The 24,161-nt window shown below is 46.3% G+C and overlaps 1 protein-coding gene across 3 annotated transcripts in view; it reads right to left on the bottom strand.

The window, feature by feature from the left end:
- LOC144165810 (beclin 1-associated autophagy-related key regulator-like) overlaps window positions 1–24,161 on the bottom strand; it is a 37,296-nt gene that overhangs the window by 11,733 nt on the left and 1,402 nt on the right. For 2 of the 3 annotated variants that reach the window (XM_077695590.1, XM_077695591.1), the window contains exons 2-9: window positions 19,173–19,441; window positions 17,156–17,218; window positions 15,501–15,543; window positions 12,051–12,132; window positions 9,459–9,723; window positions 6,538–6,686; window positions 4,821–4,974; window positions 2,379–2,549 (exon numbers count right to left, since the gene is read on the bottom strand). In XM_077695590.1, coding sequence (XP_077551716.1) covers window positions 2,379–2,549; window positions 4,821–4,974; window positions 6,538–6,686; window positions 9,459–9,723; window positions 12,051–12,132; window positions 15,501–15,543; window positions 17,156–17,218; window positions 19,173–19,393 — 1,148 coding nt within the window. In that variant the 5' untranslated portion in view covers window positions 19,394–19,441. Of the gene's footprint in view, window positions 1–2,378; window positions 2,550–4,820; window positions 4,975–6,537; window positions 6,687–9,458; window positions 9,724–12,050; window positions 12,133–15,500; window positions 15,544–17,155; window positions 17,219–19,172; window positions 19,442–22,873; window positions 22,895–24,161 lie in introns of those variants that run through there. The other variant, XM_077695592.1, reaches the window with a different exon arrangement.

Raw genomic sequence — 24,161 nt, 5'->3', positions numbered from 1 at the left:
GTGATTTGGTCGGAATCGGTAGGCTCGGCAGTGCCTACTCCGAATGCCCCGATGACAGTGAACCCAGTTGGCTCCACGGAACTCTGCTAAGAGATTCTGCCTTGATCAGTCACAAGGGATGCCTCCCCGCTCCCGCGGCCGTGACGACGGACACTGAGGTTTGAGTCCCGCGGCTTGAGCGAGTGAACGGAGCCACCGTCTCCCCACAAGTGATCGTTGTGTTGTCTGGTACATGCCCTGTATCTGCCGGGCAATAAAACCTCACTTTGGATTGCCGCATATGAGTACCTGAAAGCATGCTTTCAGATTCTGCTGGGGCTAGTGTATGGCGCATAGCACTTTCTCTAGCAAAGCTAGCCGCGGTCCTCTGCTATCCCGTACGTTAGCCCACAGACTACCGTAATTATTCCTGCCTTGGAAGCTTGGTTGTTACCTAATACAACTCGCCCCGCCCCCTCACCCCTAAATTGTAGAAAACTATGATTTTTGCCTACACAAACGTAGCTGCCTTCATGCTTCACAAAATCTCCCAAGCAACCTTAGCCTAGTGTGGGGTGTGTTGGCAATCCTTAATACAATCGAATTTCTTCAGCAGCTTTGCTTGAAAACAGATATGCAACATGAAAATAATATTTTAGGGGGAAAAGTATCACCCCAATGAAAGCGAGCACGCGAGCTGAAAAACTCCGTGTGATGAGCTGACTCGATAACAGTTTTCAACACAATGCATTAGAGTTGATGCACACATTGGAGTTTATAGAGAGGAGATGCCAGGCTGTTATTAAGACACACGCCCTTACGGCAGGTGAACCCGGCTTACAACCACGACACATCAACAGACTGTACACACCAGGCAACCCAATGGCAAGATTCAAAATGCGTTCAATTGACTTAGTCATAGACTCATGCTGTGCCAATCAGAGTAACCGTATAACCTTGAGTATGGGCCGCAACCCTCTTTTTTGGGCTAATTATTGAAAAAAAAAAAAAAACAAAGTTGTCAATGTATTAGCCGCAATAGCCGTTTCAAAGCGCCCACCTACACAGCCACATTGAGCCGTTGTGTGCGATCTCCCTAGGTAGCACGTGAACTCACTAGATAACGGTACCATGCCTGCCCTGCCACGCTACGAGTCCTCTCTCCCTCTTTTGAGGCAGCGTTGCAGTGTATACGGCATTGACTGGGGACGCAAGCGTTGACTGCTTCCTTGTCACTCGAGTTCCCACACAACGTGGCTGTTTGCTTCTTGCTTGTCCGTCACGTATTTCTGCGTGCCGCCTACATCATCGGACTTTGTGTTGCGACTGCTGCTCTTCCACTTGCTTCACCGAAATGGGGAAATAGAACAGCTACATGGCAGCCTTTAAGCTTACATTAAAGTCATGGAATATGCCCTGGAACATGGCAAGCGTGCAGCAGGCCACCACTTCGACGTTGACGACAAATGTGCGCGGCAGTGATTCCTGGTGAACTTACTGGTATGCGACAGCCCCTGGGTGAAAGTATCAACCGGCCATTCAAAGTTGCATTCTATTAGCAGTACATGGCTTGGACGGCAATAGCGACCAACGAAAAAACTCCGAGCGGAAAGCTAAAGAAGGCACCCCCGGAAACTGTTGCCCAATAAATTGCAAGCGCATGGGCCTCTGTGTCTTCCAGTGTGGTACTGACAGATTTCGAGGTGACCGGAATTTCAAATAACCTTGGCGGCACTGAGGATAATCTTGTGTTTGAAGAGAATTCTCCCGAAGGAATGGAGCAGCCGATGTCCAGCTCTGAAGGCACCGACAGTGACGATGACGACGAGTAAGGTGCAACTGAAATCAATGCTGTGCATGCAACCACAATATGACTCTTTTTTAAATGGAGGGAAAAGTTATTTGTGTAAGGGGCAGAGCCCCCAAAGTGACCGCTGGAATTTTGGAAAAAACCTGCGGCCTTTGCACGAGTTCATACAGCACTCAATATACACCAGTTGTGGAACTCCCCCATAGGCCCCATGTATTTAAAACCAGCCCGCAGTTGGCCCCCCCAGAGCTAGGATCAAACACGGGCAAGCATGGCGCAAGTTGACTACCTTGCCATCTGTTGGCAGAAAGTGGAAATAATACTTAACTCTTGCTTGCGGCTGCTGCGGTAAGCCACAAAAGAAAAACCGTGAAAACGCAAGTGATCACTGTTTAAGTTAATGTTTCCCAATTAGTAAAACAGGCTTAATTATATCAAGCTGTGCCATTAAGTGAATGTTTAGCAATATCCCGTTTTCATTCCCTATCTACAATGAGTCAGGGGTGCCCTGATTCTGTAGAGGAGTTTTGCAAATGGTGTATTGAAGAACTCTGGTGCCAACCCCCCGGGGCCAGAGACGAGAGCGCACCTGATGTTGCCCCGGTGCTGCACCAGCAGGGCCAGGTTGCGCAGTGTGGTCCTGGGGCGGAGCAAGGGCGGCTGCAGCCCCTGCGACGCGCACAGGTGCAGCACGTTGCTGTTGAGGCGGGCCACCCAGTTGCGGAACTCCTCCTCGCTCTCGTCACGCGCTCCAAACTGGCTGCACGGGACCACAATCAATGCATCCCACTATGAACAAATTTACAGCGGCAGCTGTTAGTGTTAGTGCACATCGCAGCCCGTAAGAGGTGTGCATACTCATAATGAGAGCATACTCGTGCCGAGAAACAGCCAACTTCTCGAAGCTGGCAATTCAACATCAACATCGTCATCAGCCTATTCAGGGCCACTGCGGGACGAAGGCCTCTCCAATTGACTTCCAACCACTCCTGTTTTGCGCTGCAAGAGTCCATTCCTTGCCCCCTAATTTGCCTATTTCGCCGCTACATCATGTTATTGGCCTCCCTCTAGTTGTAGACCCCCTCTTGGTATCCACTCTGCTACCCTGGTGGTCCCCTGGTTCTTGATTCATCTAACTACGTAGCCAGCCCAACTGTACTTCTAGGCTGAATACCTTTTTGTTTCAACTGAAACATCGCACATTTCTAAATTACCTCGGCTTTTTTTTTTTTTTTGACGGCCAATGATGCCTTATTTCTTAAGCAGAAATGAGTAATTACAGCCGGCATTCTTGTCTGCTGTTTCCCATACATTCCTTTTCGTGGCATTTACAAAAACCATGTCATAAAGAAGCCACAGTGAACCTAGCCGGACTCTACTCAATGATCGCCATCTGCCAGAAAGGCTGTTCTCATTGGCTCTCACTTTCGTAAAAGCCAATCACAAAGACGGCCTTTTTTAACACCATCTTAGCGTAGCGGTATACAAACACCGTGTCACCTGGCCTGCCCAATGGCTGTGGGCAGGGCCAGGTGACACCGTCGAAACTTCACAAGAGCGCCCAGGACGTACTGCCAGCTGGAAGCAGGTGTTAAAAATGTCATCATCATCATCATCACCAGCCTACCTATGCCCACTGCAGGGCAAAGGCTTCTCCCATTAATCTCCAATTACCCCGGCCCTGTGCTAACTGTGACCAATTTATCCCCGCAAACTTCTTGATCTCATCTGCCCACCTAACTTTCTGCCGCCCCCTGCAACGCTTGCCTTCTCTAGGGATCTACTCTGTTACCCTTAATGACCAACGGTTATCTTGCCTTCGCATTACATGCCCTGCCCACGTCCATTTCTTCTTCTTAATTTCTACTGATATGTTCTTAACACGCGTTTGTTCCCTGACCCACTCCGCTCTCTTCTTGTCCCTTAATGTTACACCCATCACCTTCTGTTCTATTGCTCTCCGAGTCTTCCTCAATTTAAGTTGAACCCTCTTAGCCAGCATCCAAGTTTCTGCCCCGCAGGTGAGTACTGGTACGATGCAGCTGTACAGTTAAATTAAAAAGGTTGACGGTCCATAGCTCGTCTAAGACGCGCACCTTGCATACGGGCTGCTTGTGGCACACTGAAGTTGTGCCTAAAGGGTTTACGATCTCGTATTTCACCCATTCTTTTCATGCAACACTGTCATTGCCCCGCATAAATATATATATTTTTTTTCGAACTTGTGCGAATGAAAAATGGCAGATGTGTACGTGGCAGGTAGCGGCAGTGACCCACACATACTCTCAAAAAGGTGCTGGTTCAGTGGTGCCCCTACAGGCAGCACTCGTGGCCTATAACATGTATTGCCCTTGGAGCTGCACTGTCGTAAACGGTCTCCTGTATACAAGGAAACCAACAATCATTTCTCTAAGACCATTCACATGACTGTGTGTCTGCCACAGGGGGGAGGAGAAAGGCAATCCTTCGCCGGGCAGGAAAGTGCATCATGGAAATAGTGCGCCTATGCGCTCCTTACCGATGGTTAACCTGTGAAGCTGCAACATGCGGCTCTGCCCGTCACGCCCCGCCATTATCACTTGAGCTATACCTCATGCTGTAGCTCACTGGGAGCGTGCACTGTTCTGCAAGAGAGCCTTTTTTTTCCACCTTCAAACGCGCCATTCCCATTACCAGAGTAAGCTGATGTGAGGGTGTATCTACGCCATCTGTGAACCCAGCCGGTCTCTCTCTCTTCTCTCCTTATTCCAAAGTCTCCGCCAACTCGCTTACCTGGTTTCTTCATGCATGCACGTGCAACTATGTTGGAGGAGTTTTCTGCGTATACATGAACATCGGATCTTATCACCTAGCCATACAAAAATATGCTATAAAGGTCGAAGAGAGTGAGGACAGGAGTTGCGGACTGTTATCCCCATTGCCGCAGACGGATGCCATCATGCGATCGTCATGGCACAGTTTTGGCCTCGGGTTCTGTGGAGAGGGGAGGTATGCGCAGCAGTAGCGGTAGCAGGAGCAGCAGCGTGGGCACCTGTAGCAGAGGCTGTGTGGCAGGGGCAGGTCGAGGTAGAAGGCCAGCACGGCCACCATCTGGGCGGCGTACAGGAGCCCCGCCGACAGGGCGTAGCCCACGTTGCGCATCTCCTCCGGGGTGGACGACCACGCCCGCTCCTGCTGCTCGGCCACTGCACAACAGGGAAGAGGGGGACGTGGGGGGAGAGGGGAAGAGGGAGAGGGGGTTATCTGTACACACTTCCCCACAGTCACCATCCCGTTAAACTTCGCAGCAGGACAAGGTCGCCACCCTGGTCTGCTCTTTTCCCCAGAATACTGTTATTCACTACTTCCTGCCGCTGAGTTCCACATTGGCACCCTACCTCTCATTCCCACCGTTCCCACAGTGGGTAGCTATGTTGTTACCCAAACCGTCAAGCTGTCGTCAGTCACCTTTCCTGCCCGTCGTCACTTTTTTTCCTTCTCTTATTTCGACATCATCTTCGCAGTGCCACATACAGACGCATTAGGGTTGGATAGGGGGGGGAACCTCGAATGGCAACAGAGGCTCTACACAAGGGATCCACCTGCTGGATACCTGGAGTTTATTTCGCAGCTCTTTTAAACAAAAAAAGAACACTGAAATGAGCTGTAACCATTGTCTGATAATCCGGCAAGACTAATAATCTGGAATGTGAAGGCTCCGTTCAATCAGTTTTTCATGCCCACCGAGTACATGCATTTTTTAAAAAGGAAAGCGATTTTGAAAGTGAAGCTTTCCTCACACCTGGGCCATGAAACACACACGTGGGAGGGCTCTAGGTTATTTTTGATCACGAGAGGATCTTTGCGATGCGCCAAAATCTCAAAGCAGAGGAGTGTTCCAACCCGGCAATTTACTAATATTGCTGTGACAGCACACTGAGAAATCCACACTGCTGAATTCTGCAGACTGGTAGCACGGTAAACTTGTAAGATTTGTGCCTGAACAAACAAAAAGTCAATATAATGAAAAAGCGGTTCAAAAACAACATTTAAATGGCCAAGACAGGATGAAGACATACTGCAAACTTGTGTGACATCAGTGCAGTAATTGCTGCGGCAGCAGCAAACGGCACCTTGCGTTTTTTTCCCCTTTTCTCGCCTAATTAAGATTGAGCTGAAGCTATAGACTTCTGGTAAGCAGTCACATTATTGATCCCGTGGGTTCAACTCCACAATGCACTCGCAAATAACACTCCAACAAACTCAATTCAGTGTCACTTTAAATGTGTTGCGCAAGGTGTCCCTCTCGTGTACACTGCTAGCCTGCTCGAGAGAGCGCTTGACTATATATTACTACTCAAGGTATTACCAGTAACGGTTTATTCATTAACAATAATTCTAGTCATAAGAAACCAAAAAGCGTGAAGGTGCCACTAGTTGGTAAGCTGTAATGCTCACAGCACAAAAACATGCATCAAAAGAAAAGAACTACAAACAAGTGCCATTTGAGGCTCTTTTCTTACATCCACTGTCTGTTTTTGCCCTGCAAGTATTATCAGAAACCAAGAAGGTAGTCTACTATTTCGGTTTTATAGTAGCCAGGCAACCTTAGGTCCGGACATACAAACACAAAGAGGACAAAGCAACTAGAAAAGATAAAAACTGCATCCGGAGCGCTTTTTTTTACAATCCCATCAAGGAAAGGAAATGACTGAAGCAACGGAGTGCCCTGCTGCAGGCAGGAGCGGGGGGCTACCCCGGATACCCACGCCAGTGGCAGTACTGGGAGTAGTCCCCGCTGGTGGGTAGCCGCACATTGACCAGGGAGATGCAGCCCTCCGTGGGGGCCAGGGTTACCCAGCGGCCACGGACATAGACCGTCTGCTGGGCTTCCTCCAGTTCCCGCACCTCCCGGTTCCTGCAACAAAGGAGATCACTCCCTTTCTAACGAGAACTGTGCTCAGGAACACAAACCCCGGGGGTTTACCAGGATACTCAGTTTAGAACCCCTGGCTGACTTCTGCAAAAATCATGCCCAGTTCAAACCTCAAAGAAGACCCCAACTACTTGCCTCTGCTTGCCTTTCACTCAAAGGGAAAAAGGCGTAGAAAGTGATGGATGGTGTAAAAACAAGTTATTAGCAGATGTGCCCTCAATGATACAAGAAAACGGGTGATTTCAAGAACGTCACCTGCAGACCATACATCAAAAATGTGTACGAGTGCTGATGCTCAAAGCACTACTCATCGCGCTCAAAAAACAGGCATCGAATGATGTTTGTAAGAAAGTTACCATGTGTAGCACTAGGTCTAACATTTTTCAAAGTCGTTCTTGAGGCAGACCCATATAGACCATTACCGTAATCCATGCACGACATCACTTTTGGGTGTTAAAAGCACACAAAAGACGCATTTTATCCAGTCTATAATCCTGATGGGAAAGGAGTATTTGTATGTTCACTGAGTTCATGTTCAGTGTAGACCATTTATAACGTAACCGCTTATAGTGCGGGACCGGATATAACGCGGGTTTTCCTGGCCACCAGTAGGCCTCCCATCGTACTCAATGCACAAGCAACCCTCCACGTGGCAAGTTGTTTCTAATAAAACATTGTGCAGATAAGCAGCCACCCTCTCACTTTTCGAACATTCGGTGATAGCGAGCCGCACTGCCGGAGGTTGCTGAAAGTAACCGCCTTTGGCATTGTGAACACAGGGTAAGGTGAAAAAAAGGTATGAGCTTGCGTTCTTATCACGATGTCCCACACGGCATCTCTTCATAGACGCTAAGAAACCTGGCCACGCTACTTCGAAACAGAAACACAAAGGACGTTAAAGCCACGCTCACGGTTTGCAAGACTGTGCAGCAACTTGCAAGACTCTTCAGCAGTGGCTGATGGGGGGGGGGAAGACGAAATGAAGACTGTGGCTCTGTTTTTAAGATGATCAACAAAGAACAACTGAAGGGTACCGTCTTTACATGATTGTAGGTCAACCCTGTTTTCAAGTTTGACAATCCAATGTTGGGGGGTCAACCTAGAGTCGAAATCGAACTTCGTGCCGCTTGCAACGCCAACAGAAACGAGAAATCACGGGTGCTACGAGCTGGGGAAAGCGTAACACCCTCGTTTTTACGGTTACGGTCGAAGTGTAGCGTCTACCACTGCACACATTCTGGCGTCAATAAAGGTGATGCCAACTTTGAAAGTTGGCATTCCCGATCTGTGCCCTTTGTCCACCGTACCTAGAGTGGCTAACCTTCCACCAGCGTGTTCGGTAGTGTGCTGAATGAGATATAATTGTGCCTGCGTCAGCACCGTGAATTGACTCAAGGGATTCGGTAATACTCATTTTGTTTATTAGAGACGAACAAAACGCTTACTGAATGCAAGTGACGTACTCACAAATGAAAGGAAATCGCAAGCGGTCGCTTCTGTCAGCCACCATGCTGTTTGTTTTGATATCGCGCGGCAGTGGGCGCTGCCAGTTGCTTCGATGGTTGTCATCTCACAGCAGGTGTGTTCTCATGATTGGGAATAAAGTTTCCCGCTCAATCCACAGCGCATGGTTATTCAGCGTGCTTATACAAGAGCTTTTCTTTTTTAGCATCTACTGTGCGCACCACAAGCACACGGTTCTTGTGGGAGCATCGATCATTGAAGAAAGAGCCGCCGTCTGGGGTAGTTGACTGAACAGCTTGTCTTTGTGGCACGATTTTCTAGGCGGCTACGTGCTTATGTCACTTTTGTGTCGTGCTGAATCGTTCCGTCTGTCATGAGTGCCCTGGGCTTCAAGAACTCTCTCGGAACTTGTTCACAGCAGCATTCAAACAGGCTGCGTTCTGTGCTCGCTTTCTTCTTTTTTTGAGAGAGATTCAGAGATGCAATTTGGGGAGGGGGTTTACCTACATTCGAATCGACTTACAATTGTGTAAATACGATAGATTGCGAGGTGGTTGGATTCAGGCATGCTTTGGTTATAGTGCAGTACCCCTTATGGTGCGGATTTTTGTGGCTCCCGCGACATACACTGTATTTCATTTTCAGGTGTGTTATGTGTGGAATAAATGTAAGCTTGCCATTCAGCACAAACCCAGAAACACACATTCCCTTTTTATGTGTATGTCTGCTCCATGCAGTCGCATAATAGGTTCTGAATGGCTGCCGCACTCGCTGGAAAATAATCCGCATCTCCTTTTCTGGGGACTAGGCTAAAAACTTATCTCATTTGCCTGTTAAAATCTAGTTGTATCGGCTGTTAGCAGATAGAAGGTTTGCGGAATTGTACGATCCCCGAATGCCATGACATCATAGAGAGATCACTGGACTGTGACTGGAGAGTCGCCACTGCATCATCTGCTTTCTTCAGTACCTCGATTATTTCAATATCTCAACGTATCGGCAATCGAGTTTGGAATAAAATTGATATCATTATTATCAGCACAGCTGTCTTTTTGATACAAGTTTAGTGCAATCAAAAGACTGCTTTGTCCAGATAAGAATCATGCCAGTTTTATTGCAACCTTCACACGAATAATAGAAACATTTTTTGTCCATATCTTCATTACTTGTGGGAACTTTTCAATAAAACTGGCATGATTCTGATCGTGACAAAGCAGTCTTTTTGGTGAAACAAACTGCAATTCAGTCTTTGGATCATCCCACACACCACCACCCCTTCACTGCACCCACGCTGTGGTGGTGTGCTGCTGCTGCTGCTCCTCCGGCCCTCCCCCCGGCTCGAGGGTGAAGATGTCCCTGGCCAGGTCGGCCACGTAGGAGTGCACCAGGGCCTGCCTCTGGCGCTGGCACTCTTCCAGCCGCTGCCGCTTGGCCCCCAGGGAGGCCCGCACCCCCGACAGCTGCTGGGTCCGCGTGGCAAGCTTGTCCCGCACGCGCGACGCCAGCCGCTCCGCCTCCGCACACTCGGCACGCACCTGCTCCAGCCGGGACTGCCCTGCAGGCGTGGGGAGAGGGGTGTTAAGGCGCAAGCGTTCCTGCATGAGCTCAACGAAGGAATCCCTCTCTCTGTCACGCTTGATGGCCTCACATTTTCACCGCACACGAAAATGCTCTTAATTAAAGGCCTTAGAACCTTGGTACTTTGACATACAAGCCCCTATATTGCTCCTACAAAAAATGTTTTTGTCAGAAATGCATTTATGCTGAGTAGCAAAGCTGACACAGAGGGTCTTAAGCCCCTAAGTTGATTGTTGGGTTTAACGCGCCAACACAACGCAGGCGATGAGGCGCACAGTAGTGGAGGGCTCCGGATTAATTTTGACCACCTGGCAGTCTTTAACATGCGCCAAAATCTCGAACACATGAGGGGAGTTTTTGCTTTTCGCCTCCATCAAAAAAAGCGGCCGCTGTGGCTGGGAATCGAACCCGCATCCTTGTGCTCAGCAGCGCAACGCCTTAGCCACTGAGCCACTGCGGCGGGTCTTGGGTCTTAGCCCCTAGGGCCTTCGTAGTTTCTGGCACCTGAAAAAAATGTCTCCAAGCAACACGCACTTGTGTATATACATGTGCATCATCATTGTCATTCATTAAATACACACAGGAAAAACCCTCGCCCAAGAAGTCCCACTAAGTCCCATCTTTTGCAAGCCAAATCCATTCTTCAAGAAGGTGTCCCCATTTATACAGCGTGTTAGAATGACAAATGGGCGTCTTTGAAAACGTTTCCCCGAGTCAACTGCTGCTCTGTTTGCTCTGAGACCTAACACGAAGGTTGCACTTTGCGAGTTATTTTGTTTAACACCGAGAACAATGATGGCACTCACCTGCTTATTTACAAAACAAACAAACAAAAAAAGGGCCCATCTCCCCGCGAGGGGGACTCGAGTAAATGCGTCGCATAGGGGGTGGGTGTATTGCGTTAACGTTTAGTGTTTGGGGAGTTGGCGGTAGTGAATGCGTTGTATCAGCAGCTTCTTGACGTACTGAAGCAAAACAGCGCGAAAAAACGAAGGACGAGGGAGAACACACACACGCCTCATCGCCTGCATTGCGTCGGCGCATTAAACCCTACAATCAATGTATAAGACAAAGGCTTGAAAATAGACAATTTTAAGAGTGCACCACCAAACTACCAGCTACTCGCTCCCCATGATTCGTTGGATCATAAAAATTTCCTGAGTTAGAGCTTACGTACTACCAATTAGCTGAGAAGAAAAAAGCTTCTGATGAGGAAAGGGTAACTACAGGTTTTCCCGCGCAATTTAATCCAATCGGTATACAATTTATTTAATACAGGCGCCAGCCAATTTAATCCAAGCGCCATCTAACTTAAACCAGATGCCATGCAATTCAATCCAGGTGCCAGCGAATTTAATCTAAGTGCCAACCAGTTTAATCCCATCGCCAACCAAATTAATCCAGCTATCAGAAGGATGTTCAGGAGTGTTTTGTGCGAAATTAGGCCCAGCTTTGCGGACTTTGCTGGCATGGTGAGGTGAAGATGTGGTGTTTCTTGATCCATTATGTCCAAAATATCATGTGCGCGCAGCTTAATGGACGCAGCTTAATAGACAGACCAAAAGAGCCGTCTCGTTTGATCCGTTGGTGCCGTGTGCTGATCGTCTACAAGATCTTCAGAAGTATCGTCTGCTTGCGTATTGTTACGCCAGCAGATTTGCCAGTGTCTCGTAACGCAAGCAGACGATCCTTGTGACGATCTCGCAGAGGATCGGCACACGGCACCAACGGATCAAACGAGACCGCTCTTTTGGTCTACTGGTGTTAGTAAACGTCCATTAAGCTGCGCGCACATGATATTTCAGACATAATGGATCAAGAAACATCACGTTTTCACCACACCACGCCAACAAAGTCCGCAAAGCTGCGCCTAATTTCGCACAAAACACTCCTGAACATCCTTCTGATAGCTGTATTAATTTGGCTGGTGAAGGGATTAAATTGGTTGGCACTTGTATCAAATTCACTGGCATCTGGATTGAATTACATGGCGCTTGGATTAAATTGGCTGGCAACTGGATTAAATTGTGTGCCGATTGGATTAAATTCAGCGGGAAAACCTGTATTTATTACTTGACACCTGATTTGATGGAAGCACGAGGGCTTCCTTATTAATAAGCATTCCAGCCGAATTCTTGAGAACCCAATTTACAGACACCCAAAAGCTTACAGAGAGAGAAAGCTGGCTGCAGAAATAGCTGCACTAGCAAAAGGGAGAAAGGAAAAAAATGAAGAAAATAAAAGCAAAGTTCAATCACTTCCTTTCGGCAAGTGAGATGAGACAAGTGAGGCGGTTGCACTCACCCTCATCGCCACTCTTCCTGATGTCCTCAAGGATGATGCGGAGATAGGCCACCTTCTCCCGAGTCCTCTGAATGGCCTCCTTCTGCAAGGACAATGCAGTTGCATTAGGCATCCCACACTGCCCTCAAAAAGGCACTCCCCTTTAGGCAATGTTGGATGCGCCAGGGTCTCCCTGGAACCTAGAGTAGTTACATGTCCCTCTGCTTGTTTCTGGTGAAGTGACGACGTCATATCGAGCACAGCGTCACAAGTGACCGCCACACTTGGGACATTCTTACTGTGCTATGCCTGGTCATATCTCGGCAGGGCTGTTTGTGCGTCACACACAATGACACATCTACCAGTCAACTACCGTATTTTCTGGTCTATAAGTCGCACCCCCCCCCCCCTCAAAATGGCACTTTTTCCAAAAAAAAAAAAGAACGTATATAAGTCGCACTGGTGTATAAGTGTGTACAAAACGCACTTGTTAATCAGGTAAACCCGTAGAGGATCAGTTCGTTAGAAAGTTCAGTGAAAGTACATGGTTGCAATGGCCGCCACCTCTGAACGCATCCCCCGGTAAGCAGTGCTAGATATGTGCATATACCGTCCAAAGTCTAGACTGAACTAACTTCTCACAAATGGTTTATTGATACACACAGATGGCAGGTACTTGCAGATGGCATTTAGGCAAAACTATCGAAGCCTTCTCCCTCCGACTTGCTAACAGATAATTCATTCATTTAGACCATAGAGCTGTCTCTCTTAACGTGTGCTGACATCACACAGCACACAGGCACCTTTTCGAGCGCGGACTACGCACAGCCGCCACGTACCAAATTAATGCCATACATAAGTCGCACTGGTAGATAATACGCACTAACGAAAATTTCAGAAAAAAACTGCGACTTACCGTATAATGCGGAATATAGGTCGAGATTTTTTACAGAAAAATTTGCCGAAAAGTCACCCCTCGACCTATATTCCAGTCACTGGCAGTTGTCATCTGGCAACCGGGCAGCCCATCGAGCCCATCCAAACCCCAAAGGCACCATCGCCACCACCATCAATCGGACGCGATGCCATCTTTGTTTTATTGCTTTTCTCCCTGTCAGTGAATGTGTGTGTGCAATTTTCTTCTTGCTCAAAATGAGTTTAGGCACTTGGTGCCAGTGTACAGCAGCATTTAAAAGAAAAGTTGGGGGTTTTCCAAGGCCAATGACGTGTCCGCCTTGCACCAGTTCGGTATCACCAAAAGATGTGTTGCTAGCGACGTTAGCTGAAGGGGCAGCTCTCGGTATGCAACGCTTGGAAGACCTCGCTTCATGGGCACTGCTCTGTGCACCTGTGCTGCTGTACAAAGGGGCAGATTTTGTCCGCTAGCGTCGTGCGATGTCTCTACGAATGGATACCCCAAGATTGACCGCCTGCACAGACTGGCTGTCGCTCCAGTCTGCACACGAGTGTCCCATGCTTTGCGCTCGCTTCAGGATGACATGGTCTTACGAGTGTTGAAGTGCTGCATAAGCAATTCCCTGGACTGCACCGAGGACGACCTGCTGTGTGGGCGACAGCGAGCCAGTAGCAGTTGTCCGATGATACTTCAGACAGTTTTAAATGAGTAATCTGAGACGAAACAAGTTATAGTCTCAATAAAACAATGGTTGGTACCTAATTTTTTTTTTTTTTTTCATTTTTCGTCTACAGGGTAAGGGGGTCGACCTATATTCCGCCTCGACCTATATTCCGCATTATACGGTATACACCGGAAAATACAGTAAATTTAGTCCAGCGCGCGTATTTCCTAATTGAGGCTACCTTTACGACTTCCCTCTTTCTTTTCACCAATGAATGTTAGGGTTCCAGGACACCCAGAAAGGATTGTCGCATGCCACACACACTGACGTATTGGGCTAACTTATAGCTGCTCTCAGCATTACAAGGGGAGAAAAAATTCCACCCTGCAGCACCCCCTCAGTGATCACTTTAGGATTTGAAAACAAGGACACGAAGGGATCACTTCTACCCGCTTCATCTTTGCCCCTTCAGGCAGGCTTACCACCATTGAGAGGCCTGCTTCTATGGTCACAAATCCTCTGAAGATGTTTGTAGTGAACTGGGAGTGCAACTGACAAGCACACCAAGAGCAGGGTCACAATACGGCAGCTCAGTGGGCATGCACAGTGATTGGATGGCGACAGTTTTGTGACACAATGTGTTTCGCACAATCTCTGCATATTTGACACCCTTTCTGCATTGTTTGCCGCAAATACAGGGTGATCAAAATTAAGTCGACAGGATTTTTAAAAAACAGATGCTTAGATTTACGTGAGGAGCACCTATACGGTGAGGTTACACGCCCAGGGGGACATAGAATTAGGTGGTAATTATGGAAGGTGGCTTAATTAACTAAAATTGAATAATTAACTTTTTAGTGGCGGCAGTAACCAGGCATGTTTGTATTGAAAAGTTGGACGCAATCGTGTTTCCACGCAGTTTCATTTGGCAGAATTCTTCCAGCACATCCATACTCCGAGACATCGAAGTGCGAAGTTTGATTGCCGTAGGCATGATTACGCATGCTAGAAAATGAAGACCAGAGCAAAGCTCCTCCCCTTCGTTCGGTTTTGATAGCGGTTCCGCGTACTGCAGATTGCAATAACGCCAGCCAAGACTGAAAGGGTGCCAGTTATCACTTTTGCCTGTGCCTCCACCCCACTGTCCAACAAAACAACGTACACAGTACGCACGTCACAAAAGGGAGGAGCTTTGTGCCGGTCTTCACTGCCTAGCACGCGTAATCATGCCAACAGCAATTAAACTTCGCACTTCGATAACTCGTAGCAAGGATTGCGCTAGGAGAATTCTGCCAAATGAAACTGCGTAGAAACACGATTGCGTCTAACTTTCCAATACAAACATGCCTGGTTACTGCCGCCACTAAAAAGTTAATTATTCAAGTTTAGGTAATTATGCCACCAACATCAATAATTACCACCTCATTCTGTGTCCCCCTCGGAGCATAACCTGAATGTAGAGGTAGTCTTCACGTGCATCTAAGTGCATAATTTTTAAAGAACCTGTCGACTTAACTTTGATCACCCTGTATAGCGTGTGGAGAGCTAGGTTCCCTTTGCCTAGGGGAGGAGGGGAGGGGAGCCTTTTAGAGACTTGCAACTGCTGTTCTAGCAGAAAAAAGATTTAAGATGTCACATTTATAGTGACTAGCTATGACAGGCAACACTGACTGACATCTAACTATTGGCCAAATTAGAAAAACAAAATCCTCATCACATTAGTGAAGCACATGTAAAGGCTTCAAAAAAATCTGCCACTCGGGAGCTAATGCTTTTTACCTCGCAGAAAATTAGCTGGGTCAACTTTTTGTCCCTGTTTTTCATTTTTCTGCTCAAAATTGCAGTCAACACTGACAGTGTTCAGTTGGCATCAAAAAGCACTGTGACTTACCAGGCCTTCTCTTCTTAGCACTGGTTGCGACGTCTCCAAGATTCTGCAAAGGAGTAACAGCACCACGTGGTGACGGAAAGTTGTGTGCCAAAAATTTGGAGGATGCCTAGTCAGTGCTTGTAAAAGTGGAACACGATGGTGTTACACAGAATCATCTCCACTGCTAGAAAACTTTCAGAGTGGTGAAAACTTTCCACTCCTGTTTGCACACTGTCTGTTGGGGTATATTGAAGAACCGAGGCAAGAAGCGCGGGGCGTGAGTGATTCTTTTTAATGGCGGATGGAACTGCACAATGATGGTGATGTTGGGGGGCAGCTGCCGATAGCCACCTCTTCTTTCTCTAATATTTGCAACAGGGTAGTGCATTACAAACCCCAAAGCTTTCAAATGCCACGATGGGATTTTTTGCCCGCGCTGGTTTTTTGCTTTAAGGTCAACATCACCCGCAACACTGGCCTTTCGGAAACACGGGACACAAAATGCGACCATCAAAACTACGTACGTCAGTTTGTGCTATGAATACACAGCAAAGTGGTCGAGATTAATTCTGGCTCATTTCAGCCAAGACTTTCTATGACGAAGGTACACTGACTGTTGCACCATCTTCATTTATGAAGAGCTTATTCAACCGTACAAACTGTATTCAATTCTGGGTGGGTGATTTCTATGAAAATAAAATGCAAGTTTAATTCATTCAAAAGACTGCCTCGTTAGAATCATGCTTACACCACTTTTAACGTAAACTTTGCCCAAATAAGCTGTATAATTAGGAAAAAAGGGAATGGCCGTGCGACCCACTAGCTCATTTCCCGCACAAGAACCCACGATGTCATGCCAGCCAGCTCTGGGATAGGCGGAGGGCGGCGAAAGAAAATGCAAATTAGGCAGAGCGTATAAGCTTGCGGAACGAGCTATTTTAAAGCAGTAAGAATGGTGGGACAAACAGTGGAAGTTAGGAAAGCACACGTAAACATAGAAGTACCGGTGCATACTGCTGTTGGTACTGTGTGCGCTATGCTTGGTTTAGATGCACAGGACTGTGGGGCTTTGGGGTTGTCTCAGACGACACTGGCCGACTGACACGTGACCATATTAGTCGAGCGAGCCCCATGTTTCACGAAAGATTATTTTCCCCATGAACAAAAACAAGCCATGTTTAAATGCGGTCACAAACAAACCAAAGGCAGAAAATGGCTTGCTGCGGTATGGTGGCATCTAGGTTCACTAACAGTAAGCAAGTCTCCCCTCCACACCAAGTTTAGCTGAAAGGCCTGTTCTTGTGATGTCATTGCAAACGTCGTTCAAACGCACGTTTTGGCACGAGGATCAAAATTTTAGCTGAAATTGATTAATCTGTCAGTGAATAAAGCATCATTTGCTTCCAGACAAGCGCTGGGGGCACTATTGAACACGAAATCTTTCGAATAAAACGAACTTGTATTTTTTCTTCATGGCTCCTTTAAAGCACTTTTCCCTAGTTGACTCGAATTTGAATCTTTCATTTCCATGCAACCACAAACATTCCTGCACGAACATGTATTTCCACACTTCGATAAAAGGCCTGAGTCTGGCCTGAACTCCTGAAACAAGCACCAAGTAACCCCCCAGGACCCAAAACACGAGCAGCATGCAAGGAAAAATGTTTTTTCCAGACCTGCTCTCTAGAGATGCCTTGTGTCGCTGCAACTGCATCAAACGCAGCTTCTTCTCCGCAAACCTGTTCATCAGGTAAGAAAACAGAACGAAAAAATGTTACGCATCCTGGCAAGATGTTCAAGAAATTTGAAACTAGTTATCTTACTATACGATAACTGAGATACTAAGTTAAATAAGATACTAACTAATTAATATATTAAGAAATAGTAAGATCTAAGTACGATACTAAGATAAATAAGATAATGCCATTAAGGAGTTCCGCACAACTCATTCGCCGTAACGAACGCCTGAAATCTGTCTACTCTTTAAAGGGACCCTGAAACACTTGCCATCGACTACTAGTAATGTATTTTGGGATAAAGTCTATTGCCCCAGAAATCTCCTCCCGCAAGAGTTATGAAAATTCGTTCACAATTAAAGAAACTACGCGCGATGAGAAATCGCGCATAATCGTTCCCTCTCAACTCGACCGCGGCCAACGCGACGAAAGCTGCGCGCTCTCTCCCGGAGAGAAGGGCGGCTCGCGGCGTTCTCTTCGGCGGCCTTCGATATATCACATGCCGGGTAGTTTTCTCCTTTTCTCCGCAACGCGGAGGGGCCTATTTCCGGTCTGGTGCCACAAAAAAGCAGGCATGGGTGCCTGCTCGCAAGTGCGCGCTCGGGCTGGTAGGGCGTTTTTGAAGCAATAAACGTTTGTAGTCGAGTGGTCCCGTTGAAAGGGAAGTATTGAGCTCATCACTCAAACTCCGCGCGCACTCAAACACAAAAGAAACGGCAAAACTGTGCCTACAGGTTCAGACATAGAAGAGGTTCGTACACAGCGATGACGATGACGGAAATGGGAGAATCTAGCCGCGAAGTTGACCAGTGACAACCGATCGGGCAGCCATGGCCTATGTGACGTCCCTTAGGCCATGCATAATGAGGACAACTGAAGAGAGAGCGGTTGGTTTTTCCGCGTTCTTCACATCGATCTGCGCGCTCACCGCTTCACGTGCACGTGTAATATTTGGCTCAGGTATTCCTGGCAGTGTAATCTAAACGTCGCGCAGGTTTACTTGCACTGCTCAAAGAGTGTTGCAGGGTCCCTTTAACGCAATGGGCACCAAATGAAACCAACGAAACTCTCAGCACCAGAGTGTTGATGCGCAAACGTAGTTGAATTTCAAAATGGGACGATTTTTTTGTGCACTCTTGGTGGCGAATTTCTGAAGAAGACGAAGTCCATTAAAACAGCGGCAAAAGGCAAAACATCATGTCACTTCTTATTTTGAATTTTTCAGATTTGGCTACGGCTGGCAGGCGACGGCAGCTGCTGAAGCCGCTTTTAGAAATGGCTCACACCATTTTTTAGAGAACACTTTTTCTCATAACATTTTCTTTCACAAAAAACATTTCAAACCCTTACAAGATGCTTTTCTCTTTGTTAAAAAACTTCTAAAATACGAATGCATATTTCTTTTTGGTCATCATTCCCATCATGCCTAACAGCCTTTGTGTTTTCACGTGTAGCACGGCCCACCCAAATAATGTCATTCGGGTATTTTAAGGCCTTAAAACACTTAATGTCATTTTTTTGTGTACATGTGGCACGGGTATAATGCTATTTTTATCTGAACCACCATGACCTTCAGCTGGAATCCACAATGTTACTTAACCACCTAATTTGGTCAGAATCGGGCAGTTGTCAAAGCTAGGCGCATTGCATTACAAGTGTGGCAAAGCAGCTGCCTACCTTTCACCTGTTTCCCTCAAAGAAACCTTTCAACTGTAGTGAAGTTGTGTGCCACACCTTCACAGTCTCTTAAACTTTGATGCTGGGCAAGCTGGCTAAAAAAGGTTGTTTGTTTTTTTTGTTCATAAAAACAGGGCTGAGTTTGTCCTGAAAGTAGCCAAGGCAGAGTCAGAGCTGTCGTTTAACAGAACAAAAATTCCCATTGAAAAATCTGGCTACACTCTTTCTCGTCCCCCACAGGCCCCTCCCACACAGCAATGAAGAAAGCGCGTTGGCCCACCTCTCGGGGTACCGCGCCTGGGTGTGCGTGAAGTCCCCGTTGCGGATGCACTCGTCGCAGAAGAAGCTGGCGCGCAGCTGGCGGCACACACGGCACCGCTCCGTCGCAGACGCCACCTCAGATGTGGAGGACACGCCGCACTCCGGGGGGCACACCAGGAACTCCTGGGGCGGCGCTCCCCGGTAGCCCACCCCGACCGGGTCCAGCTCGTGCGGCTCCATGCGGACTACCACTCGACCAATCAGGCCATCATTTCTGACCCTCTGAGTCTGCGAAAAGAAAAGGAACAGGCAACAGTAAGGCTTCACGAACAAGTCCTACTTTAAGGAGCCATGAAGAGAAAATAAAACTTTGTTTAATTTGAAAGAACTAGGATTCAGTATCTCACTCAGCTCCATTACAGCCACTAAAGATGTTTTTTTAACGAAAACAAAGCAAGAAGCATTTAAAACCTTGCAAATTTTGCGCCACAGTGACGTGTTATGAGCAAGAATGATGTCATACGGGCCAGCAATAAAACATAATTTTCAGTGTGTTAACTGCACGTTGGCATTCGAGTGATGCGGTCAAATGGAACTAGAGGCCCCATTACAGACGTCCAGTCATGTGTCGTCGCGACAGGTTAGTTAGGCGGCCGCTAATCGCACAAACAAGGTTCCGTGACGTCAAAGAAAAGTTGCGGGAAATTGGCTAGGGGGCTGCGACTGCTTCACACGTTTTCGTTAATATCTACGTTATTTGTTCGAAGATTGCAATGATATTGGTATCATTGTTATCGGGACTAAGCAGTCTTTCTAAAAAATTGTTTTAGGAGTGTGCTACCGTCCACCCAATTTTCCATCAGGCTTCACAGATCATCTACACGATTTAATTAACCACGTGATATCCAGCTACTCGAATCTGCCCTTAATCCTACTCGGCAATTTCAATCTTCCAAATATTAGGTGGCAAAATCAACCCCCAATCCTGCAGCCCTTTTCTTCATTAGCAAGTGACTTCATGGATGTTTGCACATTATTTTCATTAACGCAGCTCATAACCAAACCTACAAGAATCACGCAGTCGGTTTCTAGCACACTTGACCTGGTTCTAACATCTCGCCCTGATCTTGTTTCCAACATAACATATCTTCCAGGACTGAGCGATCATTTATTGCTTACATTTGACGCAAATCTGATACCTCCCAAAAAAGAACGAAACACTAAAATTATTCGAAATTACAACAAAGCCAACTTCCAAGCAATCAACGTCGAACTGAGTAATTTTCTAGACATATTCACCGCCAGCTTTGACAGCCGTAGCGTGCAAACCAACTGGGACATGTTCTTATCAAAAGTCAATGATCTTACATCTAAGTACATACCCGTGCATACTATCACAGTTAACCCAGAAGCTCCGTGGTATAACGTTCACTTAAAACGTTTGTCAAACAGAAAAAAGCGCCTGTATCGGTCTGCTAAACGATCTACAAATCCCGCCCGTTGGCAAGATTACAAGACAGCCTCAGAAGAATATATAAAAGCACTAAAAAGTGCCAAAGATAACTTTTTCCGCAATAATCTGCCAAACATGCTCACAACTAATATCAAAAAGTTTTGGCGCGTGATAAACGCCAACAGTGATACTGTCATATCGCTTGTTCATAACGACGGTGAATCTATTCCTGATGAAGACTGTGCTTCCTTGCTTAATGGTGTCTTTTCACAAAACTTCCCTTCCGTTGCACACTGCCCATCACCACAACTAGAATGCTTTGATTACCCTGCAATGTTGCCGCTAACAATTGATTACGATGGTGTAAAAAGTGCTTTAACATTGTTAAATGTATCTTCAGCCCCAGGCTGTGATTTAATTACTCCCAAGTTCTTGGTGGGCACACTTTGTTATTCTTCAGTCTTTCTATCAATGATTTTTCAGCAGTCCCTCACCGAAGGTTCTCTGCCATCACACTGGAAGGTTGGTAAGGTTGTTCCATTTCACAAATCTGGTAACAAGCAATGCCCATTTAACTATCGTCCAATTTCGCTTACTAGTATTCCATGTAAGATTCTTGAACACATTTTGTATTCACATCTAGCCAACTTCCTCGAGACGAATTCTTTTTTTACACCATCCCAACATGGCTTTCGTAAATCATATTCATGCGAAACACAACTGGCATCATTTACGCACAAATTAAACGTTATTCTTGATCGTTCATCACAGGCAGATTGCATATTTTTAGATTTCAGCAAAGCTTTCGATAAAGTATGTCACAAACTCCTGTTGCTTAAACTCCGGTTTCTTAATCTAGATTCACAACTCTTAACCTGGATTGAATGTTTTTTAACTAACCGTTCCCAATTCGTCAGCGCTAACGACAAAGAATCTGAGCTAAGTGCAGTGCGCTCTGGTGTGCCACAAGGCTCAGTTCTTGGTCCGCTCCTCTTTTTAATCTACATTAACGATCTACCCTCCAATGTTACTAGCAACATTCATCTCTTTGCTGACGACTGCGTGATCTTCCGAGAAATAACATGCACTAACGACTTACATATTCTTCAGTCAGATCTTAATACGATTTCAGAATGGTGTAACAACTGGTTGATGGAATTAAACCCAAATAAGTGTAAACTCATGCGTGTAACTAGGTCTCCTAGCACACCGCCTGTGAACTACCTAGGTAATAACCCGTTAGAAAATGTACCCTCTTACAAATACCTTGGTGTGCACATCACAACTAACCTAACCTGGAACATTCATATCACCTATGTAATTAACAACGCCAACCGCATGCTTGGGTACCTACGCCGTAACTTTTCAAAAGCCCCTTCCACTCTAAAATTACTCCTATACAAAACACTAATTCGCTCAAAACTAGAATACGCAGCAGCAATATGGGATCCCTTTCACGTCAATTTAATACAGTCACTAGAAATGGTTCAGAATAACTCGGCTCGTTTCATTACATGTAATTACAATCGCACCGCAAGCATATCATCCATGAAAGCAGACCTTAGTCTACCATCCCTTGCATCACGCCGTAAAGTTTCCCGCTTATGTCTTTTTCACAAGCTCTACCACCATGCCTTCTTACATAATGAATTCATAATCCGTCCACATCACATTTCACAACGTTTGGATCATCCCTTCAAAGTCGGCATTCCTTCCTGCAGAACTAACTTCTTTTCGCAGTCTTTCATGGCACGTACATCGAAGGAATGGAACGGCCTTCCAAACCCGACAGCAACCATTCGAGACTTCAACCTTTTCAAGAACGCAATAGCTAACATTGTATGACCAGAAACGTGCTGACTGTATAACTATTGTTCTCTTTTTTTTTTGTTCTTTCGTTGTGTTGTTATTTTCACTGTTTCTCCCTACCCACTCCCCTCTGTAATGTCTATTGACCTTGAGGGTAAATAAATAAATAAAATAAATAAACCCAACTTGTATTTTGTCTTCATGGCTCCTTTAAAGCAAAGCTTTCGCGAAGTGCAAAAAAACTAAGTTGGAGAGGAGTTAGAACTAAGGCGAGGGAATTGGCTGGGTTTAACCATGAAGTAGCTGCACTCTTGCATCTACCTCAATACTGGTAGGTGGGAACAGTTCATTGCAGTAGAGTGCGTGCACAGAGATCTGCTGCATGAAGCCCAGATCAAGCAAACAATGGTCATCGTGTGAGCGGTGAAAGGTGGTGATATGCTGTGAGCAGCACAAACCCTTCATCAATGGTGACCGGTGTATGTTGTCATCGATCTCCCGGTGCGAACTGGTCCTCAGAACAGGGGTCTGGTTTGTTGAGAGCGCAATTCCGTTGTGGTCATAAAACACCCCTGAGGTTGAGCAATAATTATCATAAACCTGAAGTTGTGTTGAAAAAGAACCGCACTATAGAAAAAAGAGCATAAAATGACATAGAATGCTAACATAATAAGGGCAACCTTTGGCGACGCATATCTCTAACCAAAAACAAGACCTACCTTTTATCAACTGAACTAGCTTTGTTTAGTATTCGCCTCGTGTTCTCCATTATAAACCCATTCCCTAACATTGGCAATTTAAAAAGAAATGAACAAATTTTAGCCAATTATGATAACTGCAATGATTATGGTAGCGTTTGAAGGTGGCTGCAACGACTGCAATGTAAATAAGTTGTTCACATTCTTGTAAATGCCTGGCGCACTGAAAAACAAATGTCCCTTATAATATATTGATTGATTGATTGTGGGGTTTAATGTGCCAACGCAATGCAGGTGATGAGGAGCGCCGTAGTGGAGGGCTCCGGATTAATTTTGACCACCTGGGGATCTTTAACATGCGCCAAAATCTCATACTCAGGCGTTTTTGCTTTTCGCCTCCATCAGAAAAGCGGCTGCCGCGGCTGGGAATCGAACCCGCGACCTCGTGCTCAGCAGCGCAACGCCTTAGCACTGAGTTACTGTGGCGGGTCTTATAATATATTTGCACAATATTTCCCCACAGGCAATATGCTGCTGCTTGTACTGTCTGTTTTTCTTGAAACCTCCCCACACAGACCACCCTCACAAATTGCCTTTTTGCCAAGGTGAAACATGCGCAACAGAACACACAGCAACCTGCTGCAAACTTTTTTTGCACAGTTACGTATAATTGCAGAGCACTGCCCAGCCAAATTACTCAAAACCATTTTTTTCTACACCATGCCACTGAACAGGCTCACACTGAGTGGTGCAGTGCAAAAATTTAAAGCAAATGCACTCACTGTCAAACCATTAGCCAACATTTCTGTAGCACACAAGTTGACTAACAAATTAGTAAACACATGGAAAACAGACTGAAATAAAGAGAAAGTGATCACGACACCCATAACTTTTCTGACAAAAGCACTCGAATTCCTAGAGGTGGGTATAAAAAGTGGCCAGGTCGAAAGCAACTTCCCACAGTTGTGCCTTTCACATTGTTTTCGGCAGATCTAAGTAAGAATGATGTATTAATAAGATGGTCCGTTATATTCATGCCCCTCCGATA

The sequence above is a fragment of the Haemaphysalis longicornis genome, unplaced genomic scaffold (genome assembly GCF_048455015.1).
Source record: "Haemaphysalis longicornis isolate Haplotype H1 unplaced genomic scaffold, Haemaphysalis longicornis Haplotype H1 scaffold_15, whole genome shotgun sequence".
In the NCBI taxonomy this organism is placed as follows: Eukaryota; Metazoa; Arthropoda; class Arachnida; order Ixodida; family Ixodidae; genus Haemaphysalis; species Haemaphysalis longicornis.
Note: the sequence above shows the minus strand (reverse complement) of the source record. Positions and strands in the feature narration are given on the sequence as shown.